At 37.2% G+C, this 22,794-nt stretch overlaps 3 protein-coding genes across 7 annotated transcripts in view; 2 read left to right on the top strand and 1 right to left on the bottom strand.

Moving 5' to 3' along the window:
- Positions 1 to 2,581, top strand: part of RASA4B (RAS p21 protein activator 4B) — a 77,332-nt gene extending 74,751 nt beyond the window's left edge. For all 3 annotated transcript variants that reach the window (XM_081313127.1, XM_081313128.1, XM_081313129.1), the window contains 3 exons: positions 249 to 369; positions 735 to 790; positions 2,214 to 2,581. In XM_081313127.1, the coding sequence (XP_081169253.1) occupies positions 249 to 369; positions 735 to 790; positions 2,214 to 2,350 (314 nt within the window). In that variant the 3' untranslated portion in view covers positions 2,351 to 2,581. The remainder of the gene's footprint in view (positions 1 to 248; positions 370 to 734; positions 791 to 2,213) is intronic.
- Positions 2,582 to 5,657: 3,076 nt separating this feature from the next.
- On the top strand, positions 5,658 to 10,545 carry LOC308660053 (DNA-directed RNA polymerase II subunit RPB11). The gene is made up of 4 exons (XM_081314271.1): positions 5,658 to 5,786; positions 8,415 to 8,504; positions 9,205 to 9,379; positions 10,330 to 10,545. Exons 1-4 carry the CDS (start codon positions 5,734 to 5,736, stop codon positions 10,363 to 10,365), a joined length of 354 nt encoding a protein of 117 aa, XP_081170397.1. The 5' UTR covers positions 5,658 to 5,733; the 3' UTR covers positions 10,366 to 10,545.
- A 1,309-nt stretch (positions 10,546 to 11,854) lies between these two features.
- The window catches only part of LRWD1 (leucine rich repeats and WD repeat domain containing 1), a 57,208-nt gene continuing 46,268 nt past the window's right edge, over positions 11,855 to 22,794 (bottom strand). For all 3 annotated transcript variants that reach the window (XM_081313474.1, XM_081313475.1, XM_081313473.1), the window contains 7 exons: positions 20,709 to 20,916; positions 20,354 to 20,426; positions 20,126 to 20,269; positions 19,078 to 19,175; positions 18,011 to 18,169; positions 17,281 to 17,405; positions 11,855 to 12,290 (listed from right to left, as the gene is read on the bottom strand). In XM_081313474.1, coding sequence (XP_081169600.1) covers positions 12,150 to 12,290; positions 17,281 to 17,405; positions 18,011 to 18,169; positions 19,078 to 19,175; positions 20,126 to 20,269; positions 20,354 to 20,426; positions 20,709 to 20,916 — 948 coding nt within the window. In that variant the 3' untranslated portion in view covers positions 11,855 to 12,149. The remainder of the gene's footprint in view (positions 12,291 to 17,280; positions 17,406 to 18,010; positions 18,170 to 19,077; positions 19,176 to 20,125; positions 20,270 to 20,353; positions 20,427 to 20,708; positions 20,917 to 22,794) is intronic.

Raw genomic sequence — 22,794 nt, 5'->3', positions numbered from 1 at the left:
ATGTCCCGCTTAATGACTATGGAAATTCATAGAATGACTGCAGTAAAAAAAGTGTTGGAAAATCTGGTGTGGTCACGTGAAGCCTCACTTAATAACCACCTCACTTAATGAGTTTTCTGGCCCCTATTGTGGTTGTAAGTCAAGGACTACCTGTATGTAAACAAGCTTGGGACTTTGTAGGGTTGTCAGCAAGATAATTCTCCAACATTAGAACGAATGGCTTCAGTGATCCCTTCCTTGCTTTAAAGGTCTTGGCTGTGACAAAACTCGGCATGGAGTAACTCTGCGGGAATGGAACGATCCCTTGGATCCTGACTTGGAGGCTCAGCTGATATTCCAGCATCTACTTACAATCCAAGAAGTAATGAGGTGACTTGACTGACCGTGCCTTCTTTACCCAATGCTGAAATATCCTTATAAAACTGGGGTACTTTGGCTTTTCATTCTTTATGGCCTGGATGTGCTGCACTAATTAGCATTTAGGGAATTGAGGTTAAGCTGAAGGTGGAACTGTTTTGCAATCAAGATTTGTAAAGAAAAAGAAAGCAGTTCAAATTAAAGTTGCCAAGTTTGAGGTACATTGCTTTTTCCAGTTCAACAGGTACTCTCTGGAACCTGAAAAACTATTGAGGTTTTGAGGGGATTATTTTCTTGCTATTCATAAGTGCATCCGTCAGTGAAGTTTGCTGTATAATTTATTAACTTTCACCTTATTCTATTTTTACTATCCAAAGGGAAAAGTATATGGAATTGTCAGTGCTGGAAAAAAATGAAAAACGCCAGACAGAAGGTACACATTTTTAATTAATTAAATTTAGTTTAGTTTAATTTAATTAGACTTTAAATTTAAATTTAATTACATCACCACGATGTAAAAAAGATGTTGAGACTCTAGAAAGGGTACAGAGAAGAGCAACAAAGATGATTGGGGGGCTGGAGGCTAAAACATATAGGGAACGGTTGCTGGAATTGGGTATGTGTAGTTTAATGAAGAGAAGGGTGAGGGGTGACTTGATAGCCGTGTTCCAATATCTCAGGGGCTGCCACAAATCAGAGGGAGTCAAGCTATTCTCCAAAGCACCCGAAAGCAGGACAAGAAGCAACGGATGGAAGCTAGTCAAGGAGAGAAGCAACCTAGAACTAAGGAGAAATTTCCTGACAGTTAGAACAATTAACCAGTAGAACAACCTGCCTCCAGAAGCGGTGAATGCTCCAACCCTGGAAGTTTTTAAGAAGAGACTGGACAGCCATTTGTCTGAAATGGTATAGGGTTTCCTGCCTGAGCAGGGGGTTAGACTAGATGACCTCCAAGGTCCCTTCCATCTTTTTATTATTATTATTATTATTATTATTATTATTATTATTATTATTATTATTATTATTAGTATTAGTATTACCCAGAGTCCATTGGAGTTGGGAGATAATACATTTAAATAATACTAAGATAGGTGGCTAACATCTGGCTGATTGTGCAAACATAATAATAATAGTAGTAACAACAACAAAACAACAACAACAACAATAGTAATAATAATAATGGATGGTTGAAATGGAGAGCGAGGTTGAGGTTGCATTTGTTCATAATGTCTTGTGTCCACACAATACCTTTAACCAGAGGTGAACACATATATGTATTCATATATTATATTAGAATCTATATTATAATTTTATAATTTTATAATAGATTATAGATATGTAGAGATAATTGAAAGATTAGCGTCAGCCTTACCAGACAGAAAACATGATCAGATTAGTCAATTCTACTTTACTGTTAAGATACATTAACAGAATCTTGCATGTGTGATAGTGCACCCATCTCTTTTACATCTTGAGAAGTTAGGGAGGGTCTCTTCTGAGTCTCTTGCCCTGCCCACTATTCACCTGGGGGATATGCTGTCTCTTATCGGACCTTTCCCAAGGCAGCATCTCCTCCACTTCTTCTCCCAAGGTCTTTCCCACACACTACTGCATGATATCAGTGAGAGAACGGATGTCTCTGTCCACTTCTGACTCCTCTACTCCACTGCTTCCTTCAGCCTCACCTGCAATGCAGCTCCTGAAGATTAAGTCTAAGAAAACATAGTCCTTGCTAGGAAAAAGGTTCCTCTACAGATCAAAGCTGTCCTCTTTTAGGAATATCAAATGATTAGCGGGTTTGTATATCTCTTTCTAGTTCACCTGCCCTCTCTTCTTTCCCATCTCTCTTGCTACAGATCCTAAAAATGCTGACAGCCCCATCAGGCTTTTCCAGATACTACACAATTTAGAAGAAATGTATCAAAAGGAGGTTTCCCGGTCAACTGACATGGCCCAGCAGAATCAGAATCACTTGGTGGAACTGCAGACGTGACTCCCACAAAAAAATCCTTTGGGGGCAAGCTCCATCTTTGCCCTGTTCAAGCAGAATGGTTGCTATATCCCCAGAATGACAACTATACACTCTGGACTCAATTTTGTCCACTGAGATGGAATGGGAGGGACTGTCCCTGTGCTCAGAAGGTCCTAACTTCTCTTTGGGGGCCTCTCCTGTAATTCAGACTGGCTCTTTTATCTCTGTTCATCCACCAGAACTGGACAATTCTTTTTTTTTTAAAAAAAGACTGGGTTTCTGTATCTCATGATGCTTTTGATAATATGCAACAATGCAGTTACTCTGTTGGGGGGGGTGTGATAGGGTAAAGTTTCTGTGCCTTTCATTCTTCCATCTTTTTTCCTTCTGACTTTTCCTTATGTAGCTCTAAAAACACAGAATGTTGCATTAGTGGTCTGAATCTTGTGAAGTAACAAGTCCCATTTCCCATTTTACACAGAACTTTTTCGTTAGCAATGGATTTTTTGAAGAAGCAACATTTTCCAGATTCTGAGCTCTGATGCATAGAAGAGCCGCACTGAATTAGAACAGGGTGAGGTGGACATTTGAACTTTTGGGAACACCATAAAACTGCAGCAAATTCCTCAAATGTTGTATAAAAACCACAGCTGCAGCATCTGACCCAGGCATTAGAGAGAGAGAACAGTGTCTCTATCTAATTCTTTTTTGGCAGCAAGGGGGTTATCCAGTAAGACAAATGAAGATGTTGGTCTTAATATAGGTAAGAGGAAAAAAGAATTGCTTCACAATTTTTTTTATCCTTGATCCGCTGTCCCTTCAAGCCCCCCAAAACATTGAATGTAAAATAAAGCTTTTTAAAAAAAAAATGGGCTCCATCAATGTCTGACATTTTTTAACTGCTCCCTTTGAAGAACATCAGATTGTCATGTAAATTGCAGAGGAAATTTTGAGATTAAAAACATGGTGATAAAAACCTGTAAGCTTTGTCTCCATAGCTCAGAGAGACAAGAACAGAAGCAAAGAATGACTTGAGAACTCATCTATTATTTTCTTTTTTTAACAGATATTTATATTACGTTTCAAACTCAGACATTAAAATACAAGCTAAAATAAAGGGGAAAGAGGAGGAGAATAACAGGACATGTTAAAAATGGCAAAAAATGTATATCAAACAAATTACTTAATAAAGGTGACCTCCAACTTAGTGCAGAGATACAATACAACAGCCTCTCTAATTAAGTGAATAATCAATAGTTCCATATTTCATTATACTTGTCCATACAAAATCTATGTCTCTAGGCAAATCCACCAAACATAACCCTTGAAGACCAACTATATTAAATTTACTAAGTATTTGTATGGATGTCCATAGGAGGGGTGGGATTGCAAATGACAAAAATCTATGTGATTGCATCACACAAACATGGCAAGTGATTTACGTCATACTCTGGGACACAGATAATAGAGGCAACATTGTGATGATGTCACCTTGTGCATGGGGTCGTTTTGCCATTGCAGTGTGTTGTGAAGGTCGCTGGTTATTGAATACACGTAAATGCTCAGGAGTCACCAACCTTTGGGGCTGATAGGCATTTTTGAATTTTTAAAGTAAATTTTTGGCATTTTTGCAAGATGTCTGCTGAGCTATTCACAAAAATAGCTGCCATGTGAGGGGAAACTAGGTACCCAGTAATAAATACAATCTGTCACTTGAACATCCTCTCCACAGCATGCCTTCCCTTATGTTACAGTATTCCTTTTGAGGAGAATACTTTGCCTGGAGAAATTTTCTTAGTAAGATTGCAGATAATAGTAGTAGTAGTAGTAATAGTAGTAGTAGTAGTAGTAACAACTGGGCATTGTGTAAAAAATATGACTTGCCTATGTCTGAAAAGTCGTGGGAACATATAGGGTGGAAAAAGTTGTTGAGAATGAGAGGGTGAAGATCTTGTGGGACTTCTGAATACAGACAGATCGCCATTTGAAACACAACACGCCAGATATCGCAGTTGTAGAGAACCAAAGCGTACAGTTGGTTGATATCACTGTACCAGGAGATGCCAAAGTCGAAGAAAAAGAATTGGAAAAAATTACGAAATACCTGGCCATTGAAACTGCGCGATTATGGATGAAACGTGTAACAGTGATACCCACTGTCATCGGGGCACTGGGAACTATGTCCAAAAACTTTGCAAAATACATCAAGAAATTGCAGCTTCCTGCAATAACTCCAGCAAAGCTACAAAAAACTGCACTACTCGGAACATCTTACATTTTAATGAGATACCTGGTTGATACCTAGGATGCTGGCAGCAACCCGTGTCAACCATTAGTGCCTGTCAATTTGAGTGTTCAGTTGACTGAGTTTCATGTTTAATAAATAAAAGAATAATAATAATAATAATAATAATAATAATAATAATAATAATAATAATAATAATAATAATAATAATAATAATAATAATAATGCTGCCAAATCCAGTCTGAACATCTGGCTCACTGTGTGATGATTAATAATACAGTAATAATAAAGATAATAATAGACAAATTCATCATCAGTCAATTGCAACAGGCGGCTTTACAAGGAACAGCTTCCATCCTGCAACGATATCTGTAATACCATCAAACATCCACATCTGCCTATACCAGGTCCATGGTAACGACTTGATAAGTAGACAAAAATGCCAAATCCAGTCTGAACATCTGGCTGACTGTGTGATGAATAATAATAATAATAATAATAATAATAATAATAATAATAATAATAATAATAATAATAATAATAATAGAGTTGGAAGGGAACTTGGAGGTCTTCTAGACCAAATCCCTGCGCAGGCAGAAAACCCTATACCATTTCAGACAAATGGCTGTCCAGTCTCTTCTTAAAAACTTCCCATGTTGGACCAAACACAACTTCTGGAGGCAGGTTGTTCCACTGATTAATTGTTCTAACTGTCAGGAAGTTTCGCCTTAGTTCTAGGTTGCTTCTCTCTTTGATTAGTTTCCATACATTGCTGGAAACTGTAGTTGTCCATTGCTTCCTTCCTAGGCTGAGAAGTTAAGACTGGCCCAAGGGCAACCAGCGGGCTTCATGCCTAAGGCAGCCTTCGAACTCACGGTCTCCGGATTTTATCCCGATGCTTTAACCACTACAGTACTGTGCACCAAAGCGATTCCCAAATACCCAGTAGGGGGTGCTAAAGCGCAGCCTAGAAGTCGAATTGCTGCTGGAGACGCGATGAAGCGTTTCGTCCTCCTTGCCGCTGGGTGACGCACGGTCGTCCTATTGGCAGAAAAAAACAAATCTGAACCCGGAAAGAGTAGTAATAATTTTGACAACGGAAATATATTTCTCACGGCCGCTTTGCTGAAGAAGCGTCTGCGAGAAGCAAGTGGGGAGGATGAACGCCCCTCCGGCCTTCGAGTCTTTTTTACTCTTCGAAGGGGAGAAAAAGTCAGTGGGAGAGGGAAAAGGGACGGAGGGGGAGGCAGCCAAAATCGACCCTCCTGGTTAAGGAGAGCGGGGGAAGGACTGTGCTGGTCCACGTGTCTCCAACCCCCTGCATGGGAGGGTTTTGGGGATGGGGGAAAAGCAGATGGAGCAGGAGGGCTATTCGTGATGCCTGGAACTCCTGGAAGAAAGGTTTTCTTCGTTTATTTAAAGAACTTGGAGGCGGCTCGCATCAACCGCCTAGCCCAGGGGTAGGCAACCTCGGCTCTTTTATGACTCATGGACTTCAACTCCCAGAATTCCTGAGCCAGCTATGCTGGCTCAGGAATTCTGGGAGTTGAAGTCCATGAGTCATAAAAGAGCCGAGGTTGCCTACCCCTGGCCTAGCCCTAGAGGGAGAGTTTTTGCCAGAAGAAGCCCTCAGCTTTACTTTTTGGACATTTCTAAGTTAAATTCATCAAGATCTTGAAAAATCAACGCCTGTGAAATATACTTATGCTAGATGAAAAAGCACCTTTGGGACGCTCATGCTAGATTTTGGACAAAGATCTCAGTTGATCTCATCTCTTGTTGACTTCAGGAGTGCCTCTTCAAACAATACAGATATTTTGCCATGGAATACTAATCGGGTCCAACCCCATTTATTTATTTATTTTGTGAGCAGATAAGCTTAGTTTATCGGGTTGGACCCGATTAGGATTTGGACACAAGATTATTTTAGGGTTACTGGTTAATCTGTATATGCTGCCACCTGACTAAACATACTGGGCTTTGAAAACACATATCCAAATCCTAAGAGCTCACCAACCTATTCACGGGCATACTGCCTCTTGGAGATTTGCATGTGTAATTATTAATCCATATTTATTTCATTCCTTTTTTCATCCGTAATGAGCTCTAGTTTCCACCTCTGCACATATTAAAGCAACTGAGTTGGAAGATCGTTTAATACAATTTATTAGAGTACTTTGACAAAGAGGGGGTGGTCTCTGTGAAATAGGAGAAAGCAAGAGGAACGCTGGGGCAAATCCTTGGAATACATTTTATACTTAGTAGAGCAGAAAGAAATACAAAAGAAAAGTTGTTTGGATGGAATCATCCTATCCCAATTGCATCAGAAAGATGGGACAGTTTGCTGAATATCCCATAATATTAAGCCATGATAATTTGAGCATTGTTTTAAAAGTAGGGGGAAAAAAGTTAGCATGGGAAAAGATGTTACAATCTCTTTGAGTCTGTTGTAAAAAGATACAGTTGCAGTCAGTTCAGATAGTACATAAAGTGAATATCCCTTTGTTACCTCTGCCTGAGAAAGTTCTTATCTTGCCGTTAAAAAGTTACAGAAATTTCATTTCTAAGGCAGAAACCTCCTGCATTCCATTCTACATTATAAGGTTATGATCAAATATAAAAAGCAAAAGAAAATACAGTACAACAAAACACAACTTATAGTTGTGTGACCCTCAGCTTCTCGATGTGATATTTTTCTCATTTCTTTTGTTATATATTTGGCAGTATTCCAGTTTTGTAAAGGTATCTGTTGTGTTTTGGTTTATAATTTGTGCATTATAGCTTGATGTCTGCTGATTGATTTTTACCAGGTTTTAGGACTTGCTGGATTTTGTTTCTCCCCAGATAAACATGTGGATTGACTTTCTCTTAAGGCAATTTCCTATGCACTAAAGATTATAGCTTTTAGCTAATTAAAATACTTTCTAGTAGGAAATTGGGGTAGAAATATTGTAAACAAACTTACATCTTTACCTCCAAGCACAGTATCTATTATTTTCTCTGTTATCTTTATTTTAAAAAGAGCCATTATGATATAGTGATTAAAATATTGGAGACCCAGATTCTAATCCCCACTGATCCATGGAGGTTTGCTGGGAGCCAGTTCCTCTTTCTTAGCCCAGTCTAAGGTTGCAGAGAAAATTGGAAGAAGGAATGCATGGACCCCGTCCTAAAAAATGGCAGTGATTGAAAAAATTGAAAAATAGATATGTATCTAACGAATAAAAGATTTTTGACAGCTGTAAATGCTGCTTCCACTCTGAAATGGCTTTGTAAAACAGCTTAAACTTTGTGTCAAGGTAGCTTTATGTATTTATAGTAAAGAGAGGGTTGGAATTAGGTTTTCCATTGAATACAAGGGACGCGGTGGCTCAGTGGGAAGGTAACAGCGTTCCGTGCACCTTTGGCGTCTAGTCATGCCGGCCACATGACCACGGAGACGTCCTCGGACAAACGCTGGCTCTTTGGCTTTGAAACGGAGATGAGCACCGGCCCCTAGAGTTGGAAACGACTAGCACGCATGTGCGGGGGAACCTTTACCTTTACCTTAGCTTTATGTATTTATAGTAAAGAGAGCGTAGGAATTAGGTTTTCCATTGAAAAGGACCACGTTTAATTTCTGACTTGTCTATGCAGGTTTTTAAGAGTTCCTATCAGAATCCTTGAAAGTTGTGATCTGTTATCGTGAACTATTTCATGGATTAGTTAGGCTGGATTAACAATCTAGGATTACATAAAACAGTTGTAACATTGTTGCATGATTATAAGAGAAGACTGCACAAGCTGGTGTTAATATGACCCGCTCCCTTTTTTTCCCCCTCCTGGTCTTTCTCATTGAAGGATTACAATAAATAAGGACACAAAGGTGCCAAATGCTTGTCTGTTTACAATCAACAAAGAAGATCACACTCTTGGGAATATAATTAAGTCGTGAGTAGCAATGATTCTTGTTCTTACAAAATGATGAGTTGATTTAAGAATACAATTAAATTGGTCAACTGCCACAAAAACGCAGAAAAAATAGTGACGTTTTCAGTTTCCCTACCAAATTTACTTGTAAAATCCCAGAACATATACAGACCATGTGGAGAGGTGGTGTAGTTTAAATCTACAACACAGTGAAGGACATATATATATATTTAAACTTCCCCTTTGCTTAATTTCCTTTTCTGAATTCTCTGTTCCACAATATGCTAAAACTTTCCATGTTTAATCATCACTCTGAATATAACCTTATTGGTTGGTTTTTATTGTTTCTCTTTTCTAATGGATTTTTTCCCCCTGAAATTTTGTAGAACCTTGTAAATTATTGGGGTCTTTCAGTACTGGTAGGTTCTTTTCCTAATGATTGGATGGAGCTTTTTTGGGTACAAGAGAGTCAGTGCTCAGTGCAAACATACACACCGTGTATGTAATATGTAGAAAAGAGACTTGCCATTGATCATAGCTACCAAAACAGAAACTTTTTTTTCCTAATTGTTAAAAATGAGCAACAAGAAACATTCTCTTTGCATTCTTATTGTATAGTTCCAACACCTGTCTTGGAAATGAACCACTAGGTTGATTGGCCCTTAGTCATCCAGCATCAGAGTTATAATTTTAACAATAAAAGTTTGTTTGTTTTCCCCAGGCAATTGTTGAAAGATCCTCAAGTGTTATTTGCAGGATACAAAGTCCCCCATCCCCTTGAACATAAAATAATCATTCGTGTTCAGACAACCCCCGATTACAGCCCCCAAGAAGCTTTTACCAATGCAATCACAGATCTCATCAGTGAGCTCTCTCTCCTTGAGGAGAGATTCCGGGTAAGTCAGCAGATCCTAACAATCATATGATTTGGGGGGCAAAAGGGCTGCTTGCCAAAGGCAGAATGATAAAACCTAAAGCTACGTCTATGAATTAGGTGAGATATTTCAGCTCTGTTAAATACTTCAGTTTCATTGGGTGCTTCAATTATGCAGCTTCCCTTATAGCAAGATGGATTTTGGTGCTGAAAATTGAAATTTGACATTGAGGCAGGTTAACCCTCCTGAGGAGGGAGAATCTGGGAATTATCACCCATAAGATATTTAAGTATGTAGTTGTTAAGAGAATAAGAAAGCAAGAAAATTGCCTGTTAATATTTTTCGATCTGAGTAGGCTCCAAGATCCATTATCTATTCCCACCTCTAATATGTGAGTTCTGGGGAATAAAGTCACATAGTTGTCAAACATCATCAAAAATCAATGTGTGGATCTTCTGTGGCAGGGAGTTTTATATTCTCATTACCCTAACCGAAAATGTCCTTTGTGACATTTCCATCAAATTGTGTTCCTAATAGTAATGGGGCTTGCCATTGAATAATTAGGTACAGAGAAAGAGAGATGGCATTTTAAGCAGCTGTGTTGAGTTTTCAGTGGCTTGGTTTTCTGCCAAGAATGAGAAAAGTAAAAGTATAAGAAAATGTTGCAGCTTCTTTGATAATTTCACCAATGTGCCATTAATGATGGTGGATAAATGGCTTGAGTTATTTGTAAAAAAAAAATAAAAAAATAAAGGTGGGATATAAATAAATAAATAAATAAATGCATTCGGTCTGGTTAGGTTTAGCTCATGTGTTTTGAAGTTCAGATAGACTTGGGATAATGGCTGTTCCTTTCTGCAACAAGAGAAACTTTCCTTATTACTTTTATAATCAGACCTTAAATGAAATTGTCAAGATTTTTATTTATTTTTACTTTTCAGTTACCGTGTGTTTATTTTTTTTCCTCTTAGGTTGCCATCAAAGACAAACAAGAAGGAATTGAGTAGTAGTTACCTTTATCAAATATATTTGTAAATAAAATCCATTTTTCAGTGTAGTAGTCTACAAGAAATGTATTTATGATCACTTTGCTACTTCATAACCTCTAAGAAATTTCAATATAGGTCTTTTACATGAAAGTTCAAGTTGGCTTATGTGATGGCTAATAAAGTATACTTTTAATTGTTGCTCTCTTTTGAAGTGATTCATACCTTCAGCAAAAACATGATAAAATAGTTGTTGAAATTCCCTCCTCTAACGTAAAACTGACATTAATATACAGTGTGCTTTCCGTTTCAGTTAGAAATACCTCTTGATTTTCTTTTGGATGCATAGTTGTTTTTACTCTGCTTCCTCAAAATGTGCCTTGGTATAATTTACCTTGCCTTTATGTTAAGATACTTTTTTAAAATTATGCAGGCAAACTGTATGTCTATACAACATCCTACTGAAGTTTTAACTAAAGAATGAGGGAGTTTTCAGTTTCAGTACTGGCAGAGAAATAACGCTTGAATTAAATCCTATATTGTTTTAAGTGGTTGAAAAAAGGCAAGTATTCTAATTGCCTCCATCATGTACTCTAGTTTGCTGAACATCTTTTAAAATGTAGCATTCTATACTACATGCAGTACCAGAGATTCACTCTTTATGCAACTCTGAATTGAATGAGGCTTAGGATTTTTTTCCTTCTATTGCTGGCTCAAGTTTATGTACATTTAATTCTTGCACTTGCCACTTTCCTTTCTGTTGAAGGAAGGCAACACTTAGAAGAAAATGGTGATTGCTGAGGGGAAATGTAGCTACTCAGAACCCTTCCCCACAAGAAAAATCACCCAGTCATCCAAATTAAACAGCTACATTGAATATAAGGTGCCCTTCTCCAGTTTAGATAGCAGTACTGATTATGTTCTGCAAATGAGGGCAGAATGACAAAATATTCCATCACTTTTTTAAAAAAAATGTTGGTGGTTTAGCCTCCTTTCTTGGTAGCCACTTCAAGTTGATTCAATATGCTTTCCCAGGGACATATTTTCTGAGCCTCAGGGTATCCCCAGAGGCAATTGTATATATCAGGAAGGAGTAGGGAATGCATTGCAGAAAAAGCTGTTATTTCCTAAGAGTAGGCTAAGTAGACAAAAGTTAATTACGCCAAGACTCAGATTATGAAGAATTAATTAGGAACTTAAAATTTTACTTATGTCCTCACCTTATGAAATAATAGTTTTACTCAAGGAGGTTCTCATGTTTATCCCTTTTTGCAGTTTGAACTAAGGGGAATCTTTCTTTATGGCACTTGCCAGAATGAAATTATCCTTGTACGTGCCAGTCCATGCTACTTTACAATTAAATCATGAGTATTTCTTTTCACTGAGTTCAACAGTCTTGCCTGCACAGTGCAAACTTGGGATAGGTAGCTTTCCCCAAGATCCTTCAAGACAGGGGCTTAAGTACGGTAAATATATTTAACATATTTTTTAAAAAGTGCTTCAATTATGTTGTATCAAGTTTTATTAAATACTGTCCTATAAAACAAATACACTTAAGACACCAATAAAGCAAAGTCACAGTTAAGAGATGTCGGCATTGGCAACATCATATAGTTCCAGCCAATACCTTTGGTTGATTTTCTTGCATTGAGATATATATATATATATCTATATATATGAATTTCATCCCACCAATGCCCGTGCCTATCCCTATCCCACCCTGATTATTCTCAGAACAGTCACAAATACTGCACTACTGAAATGTGGTTGAAAAAATGGGGTTTTCTCCTGGGTTGCCAACACAGCTAGACTTTCTTCCATATTGCGGCAATGTTGACATCTGTCAGCGCAACTAGATATGTGAAAGTGGGATCTGTGACCACATTATTCACCAAGACATCTGTCAGCAACTCGCCATTTGCCTTCAATTCCGGCCACTTTAGAATCTGTGGAAAAAAAGAGAGTGAATTTATCCAGAAACTCACGAGATTCACAAAATTATTTTAGTGCACTATAAAAAATTCAGGACATCAGCTATGCAATTTTTAAGCATATTCTCTATCTGTAAACTGCTTACAGAGGACAGTAGTGTTATCCAGTTTAAATAAGCCTTGAAAAAAATTTGCCCAATTGGATGGTTCTCAAAAATTTCTCCTTTTGTTTTTGGGGAATTTCTCTGAGCCAGAATATGCCATTTGATGGATTAATACCAGCTGCCTGCAATTAGTGCAGGTTCGCATCCCACCAGGCTCAAGGTTGACTCAGCCTTCCATCCTTCCGAGGTAGGTAAAATGAGGACCCAGATTGTTGGGGGCAATTAAGCTGACTTTGTAATAATGCCACTTGGGGGGGGGGAAAGCCCTAATAAGGAGGCATATACATAGAATGAAGGCTATTGCTAAGCTTGTAAGCCGCCCTGAGTCTTCGGAGAAGGGCGGGATATAAATGGAATTAAAATAAAAATAAAATAAAATAATGCAATTTTAGCTACAGAAAGATTCACACAAAGCAAGCCAAGCCAATTAATATGCAGGAAATATTGGTGTATTCCTCTCCCCCAAGTCCTCTGTAGAAAAGTCTGACGGAAAATTAATGTAAAACTAAATAATAAAACATAACACCAGATCATAATACTTAAAAGGCCAATGAAGGAATCAAGAGAATACAAAACTCAGTAATGCTACAGATCTGGTAGAATAAGGATTTCTGTTTTCATATAGGTTCCCTGGGGCAGAGAGTGTCCTAAACTGAATAAATAAGATGCTTTCCTCCATCTTTGCCAATTGTATTTCTGATGGAGTAAGAAACAGAATCTCCTTTCCCGGCTAGAACGGATTAAGCTAGCCTTGAGGGATCTGAATTGTTAACTATTGTAAGAATATTTATATTTGGCAAATCAATTACAGTATATGACTCTTGTTCTGCTACTGAGTTCCGAGTCTCATCCTTCTGATTTGTAATTCTGAAGGATATCTTTTTGGACCTTTTATCCTTGCCTTTTACACATTTTCTTTAAAATTGCAATGGATATTTCTCAAAAGCTAAGAGAGTTTTCTCTATATTAATCCTGACAATTTTATATGTATGGGCACATAAAGGTTTGTCAATCTCCGCATGTTGGCTGGGGAATTCAGGGAGTTGAAGGCCACACATCTTAAAGCTAATAAGGTTGACAAACACTGTTCTTGATTTAACCTGAAATATATCCCTGTGCTGAGATCTTCTCATACCTGTCCCTCTGTCAGGTGCAAAGAATCAGGACCATATGTTAAGTTCCAGTTAAGATGTATTGCTCATGCCTATGTACAAGAATCTACTCAAATGATGGTCAGCACTAAATTGGTGCTAGTTATGACTCAACAGAATTCAAGGAGGTGGGTTGGATTTGGAATGTTTGTAGACATAATGATTCTAGGCTGAGACCTCTCTTGACTCCGCCTCAGGTTCTGCCTTTTCTTCTCCTATACCCTCTAATTCATTGGAAGAAGCTGTACAGGATCATTCTTTCAGCTAAATGAAGTATAGCACACTGTACTGTAGATAAATGTTGCTGCTTTGGGGTGGCAGGATCAGCAGCTGATGAAGCGTGAATGTTAGGACTGGTGGCTAAGGAGATAAAGCCTACTACTGAGACAGGGAGGTCATGATTAGTACAAGTTTAAATAATGCAATATTATTTTAGTGCACGTTGTAAATCGATGCCAGGTTGTGCTTGATGTGACCCAAATTTCAATTAATGCAAGGCTAGCTACGTGTGCAATGATCGTTCAGCAACCATTTGAAGTTATGACGATGCTAAATGAATGGAGATTGTAACTGGTCCTCAGAGTTCAGGCCACCCAGCATCTCTATGGTCACATGAATATGATCTGTGCTTGACAATCAGGTCACACGTAATGACTGATTGCAGTGCCCCAGGATCATGTGATCTCTGTTGAGGACCTACCTGCTGGCTTCCCCAGAAAGTCAAACAGGAAGCCAGTAGGGAAGGTCACAAGTCACTGGGGTAAGTCTTCCCCACCCATGTGCTCTTCCCTAACCCTAACCCTTTCACACTTGTGCCATACCAGCCATTTGCACACACCTTTTCCACCCTCCGTGGGCCTCTATATGCCTTCCTTATACCCCCTTCCAGCCTGCAGCAGCCACTTACCTGCCAGCCACCCTGCTTACAAACTAACTTGATTGTAAAAACCTGACATGAAGTTGCCTTGTTTAACAACCATGGGATTCAGTTAATGACTGAAATCAGGATTGCAAGAAAAGCTATTGTTGGACTTCTGGTTTGCGTGGTAGTGACTGGTTGCGGGCTTGCGGATTCTCTGCACCCCCGAGGCTAATTTCGCCCTGCCAGGGGAACCTAAATGGGTCTAAGTCGCCCCACAGAGGCGACAAAGAAAGAAGGGTGCTCCAGCAATTCTGGAACGGCAGTGGCCGTTCTGTTCGACTTGGGGAAAGCCTTCTAACCCGACAGGAGAAATGCATCGTATTGCATCAACCAGCCCAAGCTACTGGCAACTGAAGTCCAAAAGCACTAACCAGCACAGCTGTGAACAGCGTGCTTGAGGAATTCGATCTTCTCTTTTCTATTTTACATTTAATTTCCTGGAAAAGATCCCCAAGAAGCAAAATACCTCCAAAAGGGAAGGAGGGGGATTTCTGGCCCACCCTTATACTAACGGAAGCAGCAAATTAATCTTTTTGTGGAGGATCAAAATGTATGGAAGTGAAATAAATATAAAACCTGAAACTTAAAACTTAAATCTGGATAAATCTAAAATTATTTGAATGGTTAAGACTCTCATTCCAAAAAAAATATTCATTTTGGAAATTGAAAAACAAATAGTTGCTGATACCTAGTGGCAGATGAAGACTATGACAGCTATGACTTTAATATAAAACTTGGCAAAATCTGGGAAAAGCTAATCTGTGTTTGTGACCTTCAAAGCTTTAACAACAAAGAAAAGCTGTGACAAAAAAAGACAATAATCTGGGCTGTAGACAAAGAATTATGAATTTCAAAAAAGAAATCTTTTTTGAACTATTTGGATTACAAATATTTATCTAATTGGGACTCTAAAGCTATTTGCAGAGAAAAGAGGAAGAGAAAAAGTCAAATTCTTGGCTATCATGGATCAGAGACATGTATAAAGAACATATCAAGAAAACATAAATTCTTCACAGGAGGATATATATAGTATACTGCAACTAATTCAAACAACAGTGACTTTAAACCACAAAGAAATGCAAAACTTTGAAAATATAAATCAATCTATTTCCAAGTTAACTCTGCAACAAAAAAATTCCCAGAACAGAAAAGGAGCAGATAAAACAGATAAATAGATATAGAATTGAGAACAGAGACTTAAAGATGGAACTTAACAAAACAAGGAAACATCATTTAATCCTAGTGGGGAAAAAATCACAAGAATTGGAAAAAACAACTTATCCCTTAAGACTACAAAATGAAGCTGAGGACAAGAAAACAGATTGGATAAAATGGACTGTAGAGATGTCAGGAACATCGGAGAGAAAGGAAATGATAAGAGAAGCGGATAGAAAGAAAAAAAAGATTTTCAACAACCATGGAAAGGCAGAAGTACAAAGACACTTCTCCTGATTTACTTTTTATATCTACAGCAACATTTACGAACATACGGAAAAAACTTTTGATTCAGCAAAATACATTGATTAAGAAAGACATTGGGCAAAAGAAAAAGACTAAAGTGGAAACTAAGAAAATAGATGATGGGACTTGCCAGAGAGAATACTTAAAAAGAAACATTTGTTTGAATATGGTTAAAAAAATCAAAAAGCTTTGGAATATATATGTCACTCTAAGAGGGATGAATTCCCTAAATATAATATAGTATGCTTTTTTCCCTTTTTTGTTCTTTTCCTTGATATGAGTAATATAAAAAAGTTGAAATGATTTTTTAGAAATTTAAATGTGATTGAATTTAAGAAAATTATAATGGATAAAAAAATGTTTTGAAAAAGAGTTAAAGGACTAGATGACTAGATGTATTAAATGGAATGTTTAAAGATTAAACATATTTTTAATTATGGTTAAAAAGAAGAAATTTAGGAAATAAATACATATTAGCTTAGGAGGGATATATATTTTAAGTAGTATGTTATTTTTTATGTATCTTTACTCTTGTTTTTCTTTTTTTCTACTGTTTTATCTATTCCTTAAGAAATGTAAAAGTGTGAGATGGTTCATGTGGAAAAATAGAATTAAATTCTTAAATGTAATTAATTTTTTAGGAAATCTTAACCAGTAAGAATATCTAGAATTTGGTAGGAGAAACAAATTAAAATAAGGACTGTAACAGGATCTATGATAAGGCAACGAGAATGACTGGATAGAAAAGAAATATTATATTGATGTGATTATTATTTTTAGGACTATTGGAGAAAAATATATATTTAATTGTTATCTATCAAAACAGTAAGAATTGTATTAATTCAGTGATTTTGGAAAAAGAGGAAATCAACTAAAACTATTATGTGGATTATGGATTATAGAAATCAATTGTTAGTGATTGTTTTACAAATGTAACCCAGACAACACACTGTTCACCAATTGTTAAGTGATTTATGTTTTTTTTAAATCAATAGAATATATTACAAAAAAAATTGCTTTTGTTAAGGAATGCCATCGTGTTTTACGACCTCATTGCTTAGCAATGGATATTTCGATCCAAATTGCTGTCATAAGTTGAGGCTTACCTGTATGCTCTTAAAATGTTAAGTTTATAAATTTAATTTATAAATTCAACAAATAAATAAATAAAATGTAAGCTGCCCAGACCATTTTGGCATTGGTTAGCCTCAAAATCAAATAAATGAAATAAAAACATTTGTTTGTTATTACAACTCAAGTCAACCAACATTAGATTATTGTGACCTAGGCTCTACATCCTTGAATACCTGGGAAGGCCCTATTCGCTCGGTTGGACAATCTTCCTTGGTGGCACAAAGAGCTGACAAATGGTTGCTGAGGTCATACATCCAGATGCTTCCTTGCTCATCACCACAGAACACATATTCTTCTGCTGCAAAAGTGAAACAAGTATCACCAAACTGTTCAAATGCTTCTAGGCCAGGCTTGAATTCCCTATCTGAAACTCATATTGCTGGGAGTTCCTTCTCAGTTCACTTACCAGCATCTACCCCACCTACCAATTATATCCTTCCTCCACCTCTCCCCCAAGGCTTGTCTGAGCTCCTGGCACATTGGGGATTGAAACCAGAGAACTAACAACATCTACTTCCCAAAGGTAAGCCCAGGGCTTTTTTTGTCATAGAACGCTCAGAACGGAATTCCAGCACTTTTTTTGGATGGAACCTTGTAAGGGTGGGCAAGGCAGGTTGTATGACCTGTGTGAGTTCCGGCACCTTTTTCTTTTACAAAAAAGCACTAGGTAAGCCTATATTAATCTGGAACTGCAGCATTTCGTAAAATAGGACACACTGATGACCATCTGTTACTACTTAATAGCATTCCCAAATTGCCAGCCCAACTGTTCAAACTTATCTGAAGGGACAACAGAAGCAATAGCAGCTATAATAGACTAAAATAGTGGCAGAAGACATGTTTGCTCCAGAGACTTGAATGGAACTATATCCACGGCTATTCAGACATGATACCAGCACTTACTTGGGCATGTGCTGAGAGTGAGGTAAGGAAGATCTGTTGAAGACCATTCGAGTTCAGCCAGAATGACAGCCTGCACTGTCCTCCGCCCACCTTTGCCTTGTTTGAAAGAGCGACTCCAGCTCCAGAGGTTTATAGATGCTCGCTTTGAACTCTTGGTAACTGAAGAGGAAAAAGAAAAAACTAGTACCCTTGCTAAACAATGGGTATGCTGCTAGATCAGCATTACTTCCTACTGTTTAAGGCAATTGCCATTAAGGCAATTATCACGGCAGCTCAATCAATAGCATTACAAGCATTTATTTTCTGGCAATTATGGTGTGATCTTAGAATAAAGCCCCTAATAATACAGTGATACCCATAAGCTCATAACTTACAACACATCCTGTACAATACCTCTCACATCAATTAAGTTAATTCAGTAGATTTGGTCCAATGGGCATATAGCAGTGTTTTCCAACTTTGGGAATTTCCAGGAGTGTGGACACCAACTCCCAGAATTCCATGACTACTGATGACAATTCTGGGAGTTGAAGTCTACACTCCTAGAAATTCCTAAGGTTGGGGAACCCTGGTGTATAGCATAAAATAATAGGTTCCTGTTAGGTATCATTTATTCTAAATTAAACATACCAAGATAGAAGAGTTCTAATGGATAGTAAGGACTTTAGAATTTTCTATGTTTGGACTAAGGATGAAACACCCTGGAAAAAACCCCATGCAAGCCTGGTTTAGACAAAGCCTCCTTATTCTCTCTATAAAAACACCGAAAACTGTAACATTTCCCTTCTCTATTGTTTATCTTTGCAAATGTAGATGTGGGAGTCAGCATTCTGACTTTACACTCAAGGTCAGGAGCTCAGAGGGAATACTAATCTCTTAGTTTTTCCATTTCATCCTCTTCCACCCTGTTTTCTAAATGTGCATGTTAAGCCAAAAGATATTTTGAGAATATTGTTATTGTTTTGCCTGGGACCAGTTTTTTGTATAAATTAATCACGCAAAAAAGAAAGGATGCTCTAATAAATTTCCCTAATTTACTTAGACATATCATAATGCTTATTTCTTACCCACAATGTCTTCATTCAGAAAAGCTAGGCCATCCACCCGGTGAGAAGATGTGTCATTCCCTTCATCATCTGGGAATTGAAATTCAACTTCAAAAGCTCTGAAATGTCAAAGAATAAAATAAAGAACCAATCTATTGAGCAATTATTGTAATTTTAACCTATAGTAATCAAATGCTCTAATATTAAAGATATTGGTTTTAATCCTTTATAACAGGTGGACATCTTCAAAATAGGCTGTAGTTGTTTGCACTGTAAATCTTGACAGTACTGGGACCACAGTTCAGTGGTTGAACACTGGATCAATCCATGAATCTCTAACTAGATAAACCATTAATTTAAATGAAGAAAAAGACTTGAAGAACCGCTGATAGAAAAACAGTAGAAAACTGGAAACATTCATATGACATTAGCATTTCTGGAGAATCGTTTTTGCATGTAAGGAGAATTTAGAAATCATTAAATTTGGCATAACTAATTACAAGTCAGAATTATATTGTAACTGGTTTTCCGTTCAGAGCCCAAGCTAATATTACTTATTTTTTCCAACTCCAATTTTAAAATCCAATTTCAGTTTTAACCTCTCTTTTTTATTTTTGCCTTTAAAAAATATTTTGCTCAGCTAAAACATCCTCTAAAGGGCAGTTTGATATCAAAGAAATCCCTTATCAAAAAAAATTGCCGTTTACACAGAATGGACAAAAAAGGAGGTGTACTTTTCTTTTGATAAATTACCTGAATTACAACCACTAAACACTGGGGGGGGGGGAAATGCTCCATAGCAAACAATGGGTCCACTTTATGGCTGCCACGTTTGCTTAACAACTGTCACAGAAAAGGTCACGAGATCAGGTTTGGTCATGTAATAACAAGCTTTATGACTGTCAACTTATTACTACAATTGTTAGGCTCAATTACAGTTGTAATTCAAGGACTATTTGTAATTTATCTTTCCAATATGCGGCATGAGCTGATTACATGCGATAAAATTGGTATCAACTTTTAGCAGCCCACAGAATAAATTTTTCCCAGGAAGACACCATCTACTCACCTGTTTTTCTGTGGCTTATCATCAAGTCTAATATCCCAGGCAAAGCAGCCTTGTTCACAACCAGCCACCAAGAACCGATCCGGGCAAGAGGGCACTAGGGCAATACGTAAAGGTGTGGAAATGGTCTCCAGTACCATCAGCTGCCTGACAAATGAAACAAGTTTCAGTTCTTCTATTAATGCAAACATCCCTTTGCAGATGTGAAAGTTGGAATCCTGTATCATTTACCTTTCCTTGAAATTATAATCACAGTCTGGAATCCCAATATCCCATGCACATATTTTTTTGTCATAGGAGGCAGCTGTTCGGAGACAGAGAAGAGACAGGAAGAAGAGATGTAATGAAATAAAAAATATAGGCTTCCAAATAACAAATTAGAAAAACTTGTCTTCATAACAAATTAGACCTATCTCCTTCAAACTCAGAACACCAAAATATTGCAGCTGGTTCCAAAGATAACATGAGATTTAGCTTGTTATCTTTGTACTCACAGACCAAACAAGGCAGCCTGCTCTTTCCTTGATTCAAAAAAGATGGACTTCTGAGAAGAAATGAGTGATTGGAGAGGATAAAAGGGTCTTACTGAAAAGGTGCGTTTCACAGGTTGGACTAAAGCAAGCAGTAGCAATGGGTTTCTTGTGAGCCTTGATTTCTCCATAACAATAATCAGCAGTCACATGAATTAGCTTTACGATTCCTCTTCTCCCAGCAGCCGCCAAAACATTGTGTTTTTTCTTTCTCCCATCACTTGTTACCATTGTCAGAGTTGTCCATGTGACAGTGTAAAACTCCTGGTGAAAAAGGCAAGGTATTGGGTGAGCAAGAAGCCATGCATGACTAGAAGTTTGGGTGGACTTGGATAAAAACGATCAAGGGCACCAAACAATCCTTTTAATAATAGTTTGTGAAAAATTGCCTTTACAATGATTAAAAAAACTAAACCGAAAAGAAAAAGAAAAAATAGAAGTACTGGAAAAAGAAAAAGAAAGCAAACTAAGAATTACTAAAGGAAAAGAAATATATAAATAAATGATTTCTCCCTTCATAACACATATAAATAATTTTAGTACATTATCTTCTCTTAAAATACTGTGCAATAAATAATTTCTTTTTCCCACATCTTATCTCTTTATAACCATTTCAGTCCTGGTATAATGTTGATCATTAATCCCCTTAAATAATGTCCTAGAACTTGATTTCTTTTCCTTTTTACTTTGTCCCATCCCACAAAAGTCTTCAAAGCTTTAACGAGACTCTTTTCCAAATCCAATATAGGAAAATTATCCTGACTTGTATATCCAGGTATCTCTTGGTTTGTTATATGTATATTCCTTTTAATTTTAAAGATATCAGGTGTAGGTGCACTGCAGCATCTTTTTCCATTTCATTCTTGTAGAAATCCACTTTCAACTCAGCCTCAGTCTTGTCACGGAGAACTTGCTTCTTCAACAATGTCTTTCTAACATAGTCTAAAGGCAGACACTCCATTGTTCAAAAATATCCTTTAATATGTCCAATGTTAAAATATTTTAATTAGTTCTATAACTGTATCTTTATTCCATTTGTAACTTTCCAGAAGTAAAGTTCCAACCACCCTTTTGCTGTTTATTAAAAAAAAATTTTTTAAAAAAAATCCTTAATTTAAACGTCTTTCACTAAGTATTGAAGGAAACTTATCTAATGTTTTCAGACATGTCTATGCAAAGAAAGGTTCCTAACAGTTGAAGCAGTTAACAAGAAATTTCTGAAAATGATTAGAAAATGAAGTATGTGAATTTAGTAACCTTTCAAAGCCATCAGCCATCATTTGAGCAAGATGGTTATTCCCTCATCACCCAGAGCTCTAAACTCTCCAAAGACTGCTATTTTGCAGTCTCTTCCCAAGGAGCAACTATCTGGACTGGAGCACTTGTGGCTGATTACAAGTCCTCTCCTTATCCAGAGAGGAATTAAGAAGAGCCAGTCTACTTGCCAATTCTTTACTCTGCCATTGTCCACCTTTAGTGGAACTATCTTCAGTTTACTATTTTTTCCCCTGTAAGTCCAAACATTCTAACTTATATACAAACCTGTTAAAAACTGCACTGAATTTATAAGGGGAAGGCATCACAGTTTACTTGCTCTTGCTTTTTAAAGTTGCTCCTGGATCATCTGTCAGCCATGAACCTCTCCAGGAGGGAATATCAAAACAGGTGAAAACATCATAGTGCAAATATGTGATATACTGTATATTTGTGCCAAAAGGTGGAACAAAAGTCGTATTTTTGTGATGACATTGCCATATGTGCATTGTTTTTTTGGTGATCATTCATTCATTCATTTGCAAATATTATGCTGCTACTGATAGTTGCTCCAAGTCCTACTAAATCTGCCATTTGAATGTGGCACTAGATGCAGAGACTAAGCAGAGGTGTAAAAAAATTTTTTTTCCTCTTTCAGCTCATGCGTCTTTTCTTGTTTTAACTGCTATCTTTTGTATAAATCTGTCATGGGATTGGCAGATATTTAAATATAATAAAATAAAATAAATTTTTAAAATGAGATTTATGAGGTTTGACAGGCTTCAACTATGTTAGCCATCAGGAAATCTTTGAAGGGTTGTTCTTGCTGGCACTGGGCATAAAATAAGTTTGTCCTACAAAGTATAGTACATGTTAGTGTGCCTGATT

Source organism: Vipera berus, assembly GCF_964194415.1.
Source record: "Vipera berus genome assembly, chromosome: 1".
Classification (NCBI taxonomy): Eukaryota; Metazoa; Chordata; class Lepidosauria; order Squamata; family Viperidae; genus Vipera; species Vipera berus.
The sequence above is the reverse complement of the archived record's forward strand: the minus strand, read 5'-3'. Positions and strand labels throughout refer to the sequence as shown.